Here is a 12,200-nt window from a genome sequence, read left to right as displayed (position 1 = left end):
CTAAAGGTTTACTTTGATTAATTTTGATGGCACTCTAATGGTCGTCTGCAACAAACTACTTGACTCTGTAGTTGTCAGCTGCCATGGCGCTAATTTCACTCTACCTTATATTACTTTTGTCTATGTCAGTGCTCGAATCAGTTTAATCTAAGCTATTTTATTCATCGCATGTAGTTAAACCATTATGTCTTTTTCTAAACTAGATTTCAGGCATCTTGGGCTATACATACATTTTCTAAAATAATAAGCAACTTTTTAACAAAACCAATTAAAAGAAAACTTCTTTCTTTACCAATGGAAATGCGGTAAAAAATAAATCAAAGTCCATTCAGAAGTTTATTTTTAATGGTTCCATTCCGAAAGTTGAACCTTTAAATTATTCTCCTTCAAGTTTGTCATGTCGCTTACGTCAATTACCCTTTCAACCATCGACATGATGATGATGATGTCCTGTTGAATTTCGGTCACGTAGGTTAATTTCAAGGGAGACCAACTTACAACGCAGGAAATATTGTAGAGCACCAATGTGAACGCAAGTGTACTCTGTATGCGATAGTAAAGATGCGGTTAGAGAGAACATTAAAAAAACTGTAAATTAAATTGAACAAATTAAAGGATATAAGTTTGATTATTCTATTAATAATCTTTATTACAAGCCTTATCAGTTATCAGTGTTTATTTACCGTACATAAAATAAAATAAATCGTTTTGAGTATTGAAATATTATACCGATTTAGCTGATTACTTCGATAGCAACAATTATTAAGCAACGAAAAATGACGTATCTCCACTACTGTTAGTGGAAACTAGTTACATTGCCAAATTGATAGAACTTATTATATGTAAATAAAGCTTAAGTTGAAATCTTATATAATAATTAATCATACAAAAAACATAGAGTAAGTATACGTTGAATTTAACACAAGAATATATTTCAAATCAAAGAAATAGTGTCGTTCTCCAAGGATATTCAATAAGAAAAAATTTAAAATTGCTTCGAAACTGGCGTATTTATCTGATTGCGAATTCCTTACTTTTTCTTTAAATTTTAGCATGGTAGAGCGGACCACTTGACATTCCGAAGCATGCGTACAAAGTTCACCCAAAACCGACTGTCGTCGTGTGACTGTCGAATAAATTATGACTTCAAATCAGAAGAAAAAAAAACGGACAAACAGAAATAAAAACAAATTAGTGCTGGGAATATTTTGAGTTATAATCCACTGACCCATTTTTTCTACATAGAACAATCTACCAGATAATTTTATGTTCTATTATAAATAGCCGCGTTTTAGTTATATCATATTCAAGTGTAGATGAGATCGATGCTTTACTAATAGGTCTTCTACGAACTGTCACTTGTTTACTTGGAACATTTAACATCACTAGTTATAAAACAATTATTAACATAAATCATGTGCCGCGTCGGTAGCATGAATCAAAAACGCCTGCTAGATCACGGGCATGATTTATCACGCTGGTCAATTACAATTTCACTATTTTGCGCTTTCTCGTTTTACATGTGTTCTCGTGTTGAGCGGTTTGAACCTTCAGCATGTTATTGGTTCATGTCTTAGACGAATCGTTATTGTAGACCAGTAATCGACTGTTAAAGACGCTCTTTAAAATTTTAACGTTTACATCTACGACAAAGCGATGACGGTTTCCTGCTAACGATGCTCTGTCAGGTGACAATCAGTGCAATTTTTATGTATTTCAAACAAAGACCAAACAAACTCTTCAGTTTTATTATATTATATGTATAGTCGACTGCAATAAGGGAGTAGATCTTCGGGACGCTGCTCGTTGGTCCTGCGCCTAAATTATTTCAGGTCGTGTCGAATTTACCCTCCGGTCGAATTCTAAGAGTAAGGGAATAAAGAGCACACCTGCGTAATTATGCAAGGGAGTCTAATCAACTGATTAGAATCACTTGAACTTAGCTGCCGAAGCCGAAATAAGCAAGGAGTACCTACATGATAGTCATCATAATCATTAAAAAAAGGTTTTATATTTAAATTAAAAATGTATCTTTTTAATACAGTAAAAAAAAAATGTTATCTAATGATATTTAAGTGCACATTAAGTGCATTCGCTCTCGTTGTAAACAAAGACTCAACTTAGCGGTGTCAATATTATAACGACACATGGATGCAATTATTTATGGCAAACAAATTATGTTTATATATACGCGTAACTATTATTTTAATGGACGATTTTATTAGCAAGTACATTTAGTATTTACAAGTCGATCGCGTGAGATTCACGTGTAATGTCGTGTTTTATTATAGATAAAATATTAATAGAGCGAGGATTCCAAGATGGTGAAGCATGTCGAAATACAATTAGTTAAGTTTTGTTATAGATTAAAATGTACAGAAATATATTTTTATACTGGAGCCATTCGAAAGGGAATATGACGCAATGGTGAACTTTGTAGCTTGTTTTGACATTGCATTAATTTCTTTATTTATAGGATTTAAGATATTTTGGTTTACAAATTATTTCGAGATTGTTCTGTTGAACGAAACGTTAGAATTTACTTTGAATGAGATTTTATTTTAGTTATACCTTTCCTCTTGGAAAAGGCAAATGTGTCGCAAAAAGCCTTGGCAAGTAAGTTACTCTTAATTGACGACTTACGTGAGTATAAACTTCAATTAGGAATTATTAAATAACCGTTACAATGAAATGTTTATTAACATAACGTTAAGATTGACATAATATAGTCTCCCCAATAATACATATATAATAATAATATACGATATATGGTTTTAACATTGTCGGCGATGGACAAAGTCCTTTTCCTGCGAAACATGATAAACTTGGTATCAACCTCATTTGCAGATACAAACGAGCAGATTGTAATGAGTACTAATTGATTGATTTTATGACGTCACTATTTGAAGGTTATGGAACATACCATTGTGGGTCCATGTGAGGGGTTTAATATTCTTTGCATGTTATATGATGTTTCCGGTACTTTGAATATGATCAGGTCATTGACATTTTTACCGCATTTATACGCAGTTCTTGGAATTTGATTTCTTATAGTATCATTTCTTATGGTGTACTAGTTGCCTGTCCTTACTTCGCACGGCTAAAATTAATATAAATATATCTGCATTTCTTTCCATTAAAGTTAAATTTTACAGAAAATCCTTTCTTAGCGGATGGGTACGATATAAATAAAAATTAAATTAAAAAAAAAAAAATTCTGATCCAATTTTAAGCTTTCTACTGTGCTTTGATAGCCAGACAGGACAATTTCATAAGTATTGATAACTTTGGTGAATGCTAGAAAACGCCACTTCGTACGATGAAAATAACTGTTCAGACTATTTATAATCATGAAGTTACGGCTCCCTTTGGAATGTTTTTAAAGTACTTATCAAAGCCGGAATGCTTACACTTCATCACAATAAATTTACAACAATATTATGTATATCCTACAATAATATTGATTACTTAGATATAAACAGTGTCAACCATTGTATAAACACGAGAAGTTCAGATGGTTTTATATCACCAAGATTGTAACTTCACTGAGTCTATATGACAAAATTACTGACTGCCTTGTTGGTCTGTTCGCTAGTCATACGGCGACAGATCCGTGGTTCTACGTTGAACCCCCAGGTCGGGCCGATAAAGAGTTAACGGGTTCTGTCAAAAAATGGTCGGGAAGTGTGTACAATCCCGTACCTCGGTAAGCAGGTAAAGCCGTTGGTCCTATGCATAAACTCTTTCTGATCGTAATGGTCTTTCCATCGGACGATGAGATGGATGTTATTGAAGGAATAAAGAGTGCACCTGTGGTTGCGCACATACTTGTGCTTTATAATATGTCCTGGGTTGTTTGGTCTTCCTTGCGATTGGCCACGGTGGATGAAATGGGCCAGGATGACATTATCACGTGTATATATGTATTTTAGATTCTTGCTGTCATCGTCCAGATAAGACAGATTTTCAAGCTCAGGCAAACGCAGCGAGTTTTCATGTCTTTTTTTAGTTTTTAATGCCTATTCGATTCTATAATATAATCCGGCACGCGTTTTAAGTATTTCAGGTAACATATTATTTAAAAGATTATATAAAATTATATTGATTATATTTACTGTAGTGTAATAACTCACTCGTGAAATGTTGACAACCTGTTGACAAAATGTTGACTTTCGGCGATGCGCCTATTTGATACTTGTATCCTATAAATTTTATAATGATTTTATTTAATGTCGCATGCGCGTTAAATTCTGACATTTCACGCACATCTTATACGGATATATATCGAAACTCATTTCGAGTTTCTTCTTAGAGAATACCGATCCATATCGGGAAACTTCGCTGGCGTATGAACAACAACCATTGTTTCATTTTACTATATCACACACCATCGAAAGGATGGTAAGACATAAGACAAAAACAAAGTAACATCAATTTTAATATTAATTAACTATTAAAAAGATGTATAATAGGGCGATATTTTTTCGACCCTTATCCGTTATTCTCAGAAAAAAAAATCGACACATTCACAGATAAAGTGGATGAATTGATTCATAAAAGAGTGACCGTTTGACAATGCCGACTGATACTTACGTCTCGAACATAATACGAATGATCTGATAAAATGGTACTGGGGCAATAAACTTTAAATTATTCACTGTATTAGAAGTTACCAGTTACAGACTATCTACATAATACAATTATATAATATAAAAAAGTCATATCAATTGCAGTAATTTTCTTAGATATTTGCCTTTTTTGCACTATGCTATAAAAAAAAAATTATTATAATTTTTTTTAAATATTATTGTCTTAAAGTTATTCTTTATAGTATGTAATAATTCTCTGTATTTTTTTTTATTCATTTATTTTTCAGAAACGATTTGCTCGCAATACATTCCACTCTCTGTTCCTAAAAGCAAATACAAAGAATAAATATCTTGAAAATTTACTTAATTGAATTTCAATTAGGTACTTGATAATTAACATGTTGGCCCACCATGCTACTAAAACTGAATTCATTGTGCCAAAGTAAAATTTTAATTTTTAATCAGTTTTAATAATGTTTGTACTCAAGAACAATTCCATTTATGAACTGATTTAGAAAAATATTTTATTGTTTGATCACATTTAAATTTGAAAATAGAATTTAAGGTCTCTTTTGTAAGTTTTATATGATATTTAATACTGTATCATTCAATAATCAATTCAAATTAGTACATATTTATTACAACAAAACATTAGAATTATTGCCATGGCACTGTGGCCATCTCACAAATTCCATCAGACACATTAAAAACTTAGAAACTAAAGGACAATGAAAGAATAAAAGAAATATTCTCATTTTGTCCATGTGTTTCCATGACAAAGAGTAGACTTCAAATAATGATCATTGATTATAATGAAAGAAAAGGTAATGGATGTGAATTCTATTATATAAATCCATTAAGTGTTGCGAAACTTATAATTTATATATATATATCAATGCTTTATAAAAATTCTTTTTGTTAAAATTTTACATAGAAATGAAAATTTAGACAAACACTATTATGAATAACTAATACGAAAAGCGCTGTTTAGACCAATGCAATCCTTTATATATTAAAATATATCAACATCAACATCAAAAAATAGCTCATCATTTTTTGCGTTTTAGACGTCCGTAGATAAGTACGCCTAAAGTTAAATGTATTCCATACTAAATATAAGTATAATTTGGAATTCATATTAAATATCTTATTTCTATTCAATATTTCGTATTATATATGTAACAATCAGAATCTTTTAAACATTTTCATCGAAATTAGCCTGTTCTGGTGTGTTAGTTATTACAAGGATAACGATGAGAACAGCGCTTTCATAGTGTTAAGCATTCTTTCGAATCTAAAACAATTTGAAGGATGCTTTCGTTACAATGCAGCACGTACTTATTAAAATAAATACAGTCTGCAATGGTATGCCCAGACATAGTAGCTAAAAATAGGATATTTTTAAGCTATCAAATTGCGAGGTACAACATTGTAAACAAAATAAATAAAATGTAAAGTATAACACAAATTACTCACATAGTTTCTTAATGTACTGAAAAGCACAATGGTTCACCAACGTGAATTTATTAGAATACTAAAACAATAGTTATATTTTAAAACACGATTGAAATTGTATTCATAAATGGATAACTCCGAAATTATATTTTTTTCATACATTTCTGTACGTAACCGGCAAATGACACTTCGTACTAGAGTTACATGGACGTTTACAACAGACAACACAGAAAATAGTAAATAATCTGATATTTCATGAAAATTTAAAGGCATAAGCAAGAATTTGCTGTTATAAAATCAAATAACAACATTTATTTTTTAGGTTGATATTTATTTTATTTATTTTTTACAGACGTATACGTATAACGATACATATTACATACTAATATGACACACAGGTGAGGTCATCGCTGATATTTAAAAGTCAATGTCAATTGTCAAATTTATTAATATTGTCAAAACACAAAACATTTGAGGATTATTTATTATAATTATTATAAGATTTTCTTATAATTATATTTACTACTTAATAAATCTTATAGTAAAAGATGGGTTTGTTTGGTAAATCTCCTGATCGAAATCCAAAAGAGATGGTATGTTAACATTTTAGAACATTTGAATTCTTACAATATTTATGGTGTAAAGTTCTTAAGATGAAATACTTAATGTGATATCATGTTCTATGCTGCTATTTTAGGTGAACGAATGGTCCCATAAGATACGTAAAGAGGGTTATAATTTGGATAGACAAATAAGAGGTACTTTCGAATATGTATATTAAACTAAAATGTAACAATATATTCTAAACATCTTCAAAGAAAGTGTTGTTCATGTCGTAATAATGGTTAATGTTTTTAAGCGATTCAAAGGGAAGAGGAAAAAATTAAGAAATCGCTGAAGGATGCTGCTGCGAAAAATGACAAACAAGTGTGTACAATATTAGCCAAGGAGATCGTAAGATCAAGGCGGGCAATTAGTAAAATTTACACAAGCAAAGCACATTTGAATTCAGTGCAAATGCAAATGAAAAATCAATTAGGTAAAGTAACACTGAATTTATTTATTATATAAATTTGTCAATTGAATAACTCCTTTGTTTGAATATAGAATCATCTCCTATTAGCTTTTTTATTATAGATGTGTAAAGAAACAACAAATGTCTATGTAATAAAATAATTTAAAAAAAAGTTGAATGTCATTTAGTTATCAGTATATGTACATACAAAAAACTGGGAATTGTAATAAATAATAAGGTTATTCTTATTTAATATACTGTTGGACTGTCGTAATTAAAGTTATTTTCATTCTCAATTTCAGCAACACTAAGAGTAGCGGGATCACTACAAAAGTCAACTGAGGTATGTGTATATTGATTTTATACATTCAATTATTTTAAATTGGGTCTGGGTAGGTACCTCCCACTGATCATGTATTCTACTGATTTGAAGGATGACTGAGCCAGTGTACACAAGAGATATAACATCTTAGTTCCCAAGATTTGTAGCAAATTGTAAGTAATTGCAAATTAGTGTAAAGTATAAGTGCAAAATGTAAACATGCAAAGTAATTAAGACTAATAACTTTTACCAACACACATCAAGTGGTCCTTGTGTCAGTCTGCCTATCTAATAAAAATCATAATTTATGATTCCAGGTGATGCAAGCTATGCAGGCATTAATTCGATTGCCAGAAATAGCACACACCATGCAAGAGTTAAGTAAGGAGATGATGAAGGCTGGTATCATTGAGGAAATGCTGGATGAGACCATGTCTAGCATGGAGGATGAAGAGGAAATGGAGGAAGCGGCACAGAGTGAAGTTGATAAGGTGGGAAAATTATATGGTGTAATAATTTATATACATTTATCACTATATTTTTATTGAACTGAATCTGCAACTTCATTTGCACGAAATGTATAACTTTACCAGATAGCACAGTGACGTCATCCTCCATTTTACCTCTTCAAGGGGTGAATTAAAAAAGTAGCCAATATCCTTTTTCAGGACTCTATCTCTAACTATCTCCATACCATATTTCATTTAACTCAGTTCAGCAATGTTCAGATTGTGTAAAAGATGACTATAGTAATCAATTGCTCTACATTTATCATAAAAATGCTATATTTTTTAATATTACTCTTGAGACATTAAAAATAAAATTGACAAAAAAAATAATTAAATATAAAAAAAATTAAATATAATATTGTACACTATTTTTTTTACTTTCTGTGTTAATATGACTGATTTTTAAATCCATGGTTGTTCAGTGAAAACATCTCGTTGATTTGAATCAAATACATTGAAAAAATATAACATTTTATGATATGATTTTGACTATAATTAGGAACATTATATACCCCCTTCAAACAAGAGGAAGAAAGGGGCTTTAGCCCTTCATTGGAACATTTTCAGGCTTACTGATAGGCCACAGATAATCTAACAAAATTTAAAAGAAAAAATTCAATGTGATACTGACACTAACCTTGTAAACGATATACAACGCAACCAATGGCATTTTTCATCGAATTGACCTAATTATATATTCTTATATATATTTTATTAAAATTAAACAATATTTTTTATTTTCCTAAAGAATGTTAGTGTGAGTGAGAAAGAATGATAAGTGATATTTTAGATTATTTTCTCATCAGCCTGATTCGGCTTATATCAGATGCTATTCTGTCACAAATCTATCCACCGATCTAGATTAGAGCGACGTGGTGGAGTAAGCTCCAAATTTATATCTGTGACAGGAGAGGAGATCTTTTCCAAAGAGCGGAATAAATTTGCGCAAGCAAAGCTAACTAATACTTTTGATTTTTTGAAATACTAACATTAATATTTTTTTGATTTTTGTTTAAACACGTAGGTATTAGTATAAGTTTGTATATATATATATATCTAAATTTTCCAGGTGCTTTGGGAGCTAACTCAAGGCCAACTCGGAGAAGCTCCAGCTCCTCCAACGGCAGTCGGCGCTCCCTCTACAAGCAAGGAACCAGAGGTGACCGAACCTGATGAAAGTGAATTGGACGAAATGCAATCAAGACTACAGGCCTTAAGATCTTAAGAATAGCTTTAAAAGGTACTTACTACTAACTAATATGTTTATTTATGTCTTAATAGGCCCCAGGTCAAACGCTTCAAAAAATAAAATGTAAAATAGTATATAAGCGTTGGCCAAGTTCATGTTAACTAGTAAAGTAGTATGACGTTTGGCAAATGTCAAGTGTGGCTGTCACACACACCAAGACAATAAAGTGGGCTGTTTTTGTTTAGTTAATTTGCAGTGCGATACTCTACTGTGTTGATGTCGCTTACGTCGTTTTATATTTATCATTAAATTTAATTTCAATTAAATTCAATTTTAATTATTTTTAATCTTAATCTTAATCTTATGTATATGCCAATCCCAGGACTAAAGATAATTAAACAAAAATAAAAAAACAACCATGACTTTGAGCAAGATCTTATGATAGTCAATATGTACTATAATTACTATAGTGTTTTTTTTTCTGTCCATTTGTTCGTCCAATCAATATATCTATAATTATTCAGAGTTATTTAATTGGCCCTAATCTAAAGCTTACTGTATAAGTAGGCCTAGTCAGTAACCAGAAATTAAAACATTAAGGTTGAACGTACGATTTCCATTGCACGCGAATGATTCCTTTAAAATAATTGATGGACAATCGTATTATTTGAATCGTAATTAACGTGATTCAATTATTTATAAAGTTACCATCCGTTCGGAATCTATTTTCTAACGAGAACCACCGAATAACTGAGTGGTTACTCTTTTCCGATAATTGTTGACAAATAATAGTAACTACATGCGTTTTAATCATCTTTATAACCTTGTATATTAAATATAATACGAATTTTTTATCATTTATATAGCTTTGTGTAAGAAAAAAAAGGTTTGATATATTTTTTTAAAAATATAAACTTATAAAATACTACTTGTCGCCCCCGACTTCGCTCGCGTTTTATGGTTTGATCGTCAGGATGTCCTTCCTTGGAGTTCAAGCATGCCTCAAACCAAATTTCATTAAATTCGCTTTAATGGTTTATCCGTGAAAGAGCAACAGACAGACAGACAGAGTTACTTTCGCATTTATAATACTAGTATAGGATAACCATGTGTGACTGTAGGAAATGTTATGTTATAAGTTTATCTTTACTTCTTGTGTTTGTATTATACATACATTGTCTCTATCAAAATAATCAGTATTATTGATTATATGATAAAGATAAAAGATAAGTCTTAAACAAATATTATCAGATTGAGTTTTATTGCTTAATTTTTTTTTGTCCGCAGAAATGCGAGGAGTTGCCGCAACTTCTGTTCGAAGATAAATAAAATGCCTTTTACTAATTTTATAAATGTTGCAATTGTCTTCACTATATGTTTAATGTTATCGTAGAGTATACATATATTTATATTAAGTTTTATTAAGATATGATGATAAAATATTCTGATGTGTATTTATTAAATTGTATAAAATAAATTAGACCTTTAAAGTACAACTAATTACTTAAAGTTCAATCATGACTTTATGTACAAGAAGATATCGTGCGTCACCCCACTTTGCACTCAATCATTAATATTTGCGCTTCATATGTTTTTTTTAATTATTATCTGATAAGACTCGTGCTACCTGTTGTACACTGCTGATACTAAGTGGGGAACCGTTACTTGTTCTAACATTCTATATACATTTTTTTTTTTATGTTAGACGTGGCAAACGAACAGGAGGCTCACCTGATGGAAAGTGACTACCACCGCCCATGGACATCTGCAACACCGGGGGGCTTGCAGGTGCGTTGCTGGCCTTTCACATCTGCCTAAACATTAAGATTGTGATGCTGCCTGCCAACAACAACATGCAGGACCATTATAATAACAACCCGTCTGTGAATAAAGTATAAGAACACTAAAAAAAAGTATATATATATAACCAGAGGTACGGTGCGTCAACGCATAACGGACGGACAAAACCAAGCTGTATACATACGTAATTATTCGGTATTATAGAGATCTATTTCTATACTATTTAAAAATGCACTTATGACACTTTTTAATTAAATTAATCTGGGCAATTATACATAAGAGTGATAAATTATAAAACTTTTAAAACCTATAATTTTTAGTTTTTAGTATTTTAACCTCAGTTGTTCCCGTAGATCCTTCCAGACCTTACAAGAATTAGATTTATTTGTAATTAGACAAAAAAAATATAATTGCCGATTTTTTTGTTGACCGTACCCTTTTTCAAAATATGTTCATTCTGATAAAAAAATATTGTCAAAATTCTTAACAGGCTCTTAAAATTTTCCTTTCCTTAGAAGCCTTATCTCGGCTCATATATTATTATAATCATTAAAATGAAATTGTAGTTTTATTTTCAGCTTGAGCTGAACTATAAATAACAATTGTTTTTCATAAAAAAGTGTATTTTATGTTTAAATAATGCTTCATGTTTTAACCATTTCCGTGAATTCCCCGTTTTAATCAAGCTGAGCTGTCCAAGTCAATCGACAACAATATGACACATACTGAGTATTCCGTATAACTTTATCACATTAATCAGTTATCATTACGAGTATTACTATTTCTAAGATAACAAACAGTGAATTATGAATATGAAGTTTAATTGCGTCACAACTCGAATATACTGGGCACTCCGCTTAAGTACCTATCGACTTAAGAATTCAAAATGACATAGTATTACTTTTACCTATATATGATGTAAAGTGTAAATAAAATTTATATATTAATAAATGCTATAATGCTTCATATTATATCGTTTTTTTTACTATGCTTAGTTTTGATATTGTAATTGATATATTTATTTGTATATATTATATATTTTTTCCTTCTATTATATTTGAACATAATAGGATATATTAGACCATGATCAGACCTGCTGCCCTATATGGATCAGAGTGTTGGGCCACAAAAGGGATTAATGAAAGACAACTGCATGTAGCGGAGATGAGAATATTGAGAGGAATGTGTGGTGTTACGCGAATGGATAGAGTAAAGAATTAGTACCTACGAGGAAGTTTGAAAGTGGCACTGATAACCGAAAAGTTATGTGGAAGGCAGCTATCATGGTATGGTCATGTTATGCGGAGAAATGACGAACATA

At 30.8% G+C, this 12,200-nt stretch overlaps 2 protein-coding genes across 2 annotated transcripts in view; one reads left to right on the top strand and one right to left on the bottom strand.

Annotated features, from left to right (window-relative positions):
• The window catches only part of LOC113402659 (glycerol-3-phosphate acyltransferase 1, mitochondrial), a 58,793-nt gene extending 52,552 nt beyond the window's left edge, over window positions 1-6,241 (bottom strand). Inside the window, exon 1 of the mRNA XM_064218844.1 lies at window positions 6,066-6,241. The gene's annotated coding sequence lies outside the window, so the exon portion shown is untranslated. The remainder of the gene's footprint in view (window positions 1-6,065) is intronic.
• Window positions 6,242-6,456: 215 nt separating this feature from the next.
• On the top strand, window positions 6,457-10,575 carry LOC113402688 (charged multivesicular body protein 3). The gene is made up of 7 exons (XM_064218792.1): window positions 6,457-6,637; window positions 6,742-6,802; window positions 6,904-7,083; window positions 7,362-7,402; window positions 7,699-7,872; window positions 8,960-9,130; window positions 10,367-10,575. Exons 1-6 carry the CDS (start codon window positions 6,593-6,595, stop codon window positions 9,113-9,115), a joined length of 657 nt encoding a protein of 218 aa, XP_064074862.1. The 5' UTR covers window positions 6,457-6,592; the 3' UTR covers window positions 9,116-9,130; window positions 10,367-10,575.
• Window positions 10,576-12,200: the final 1,625 nt, after the last annotated feature.

The sequence above is a fragment of the Vanessa tameamea genome, chromosome 24 (genome assembly GCF_037043105.1).
Source record: "Vanessa tameamea isolate UH-Manoa-2023 chromosome 24, ilVanTame1 primary haplotype, whole genome shotgun sequence".
In the NCBI taxonomy this organism is placed as follows: domain Eukaryota; kingdom Metazoa; phylum Arthropoda; class Insecta; order Lepidoptera; family Nymphalidae; genus Vanessa; species Vanessa tameamea.
Note: the sequence above shows the minus strand (reverse complement) of the source record. Positions and strands in the feature narration are given on the sequence as shown.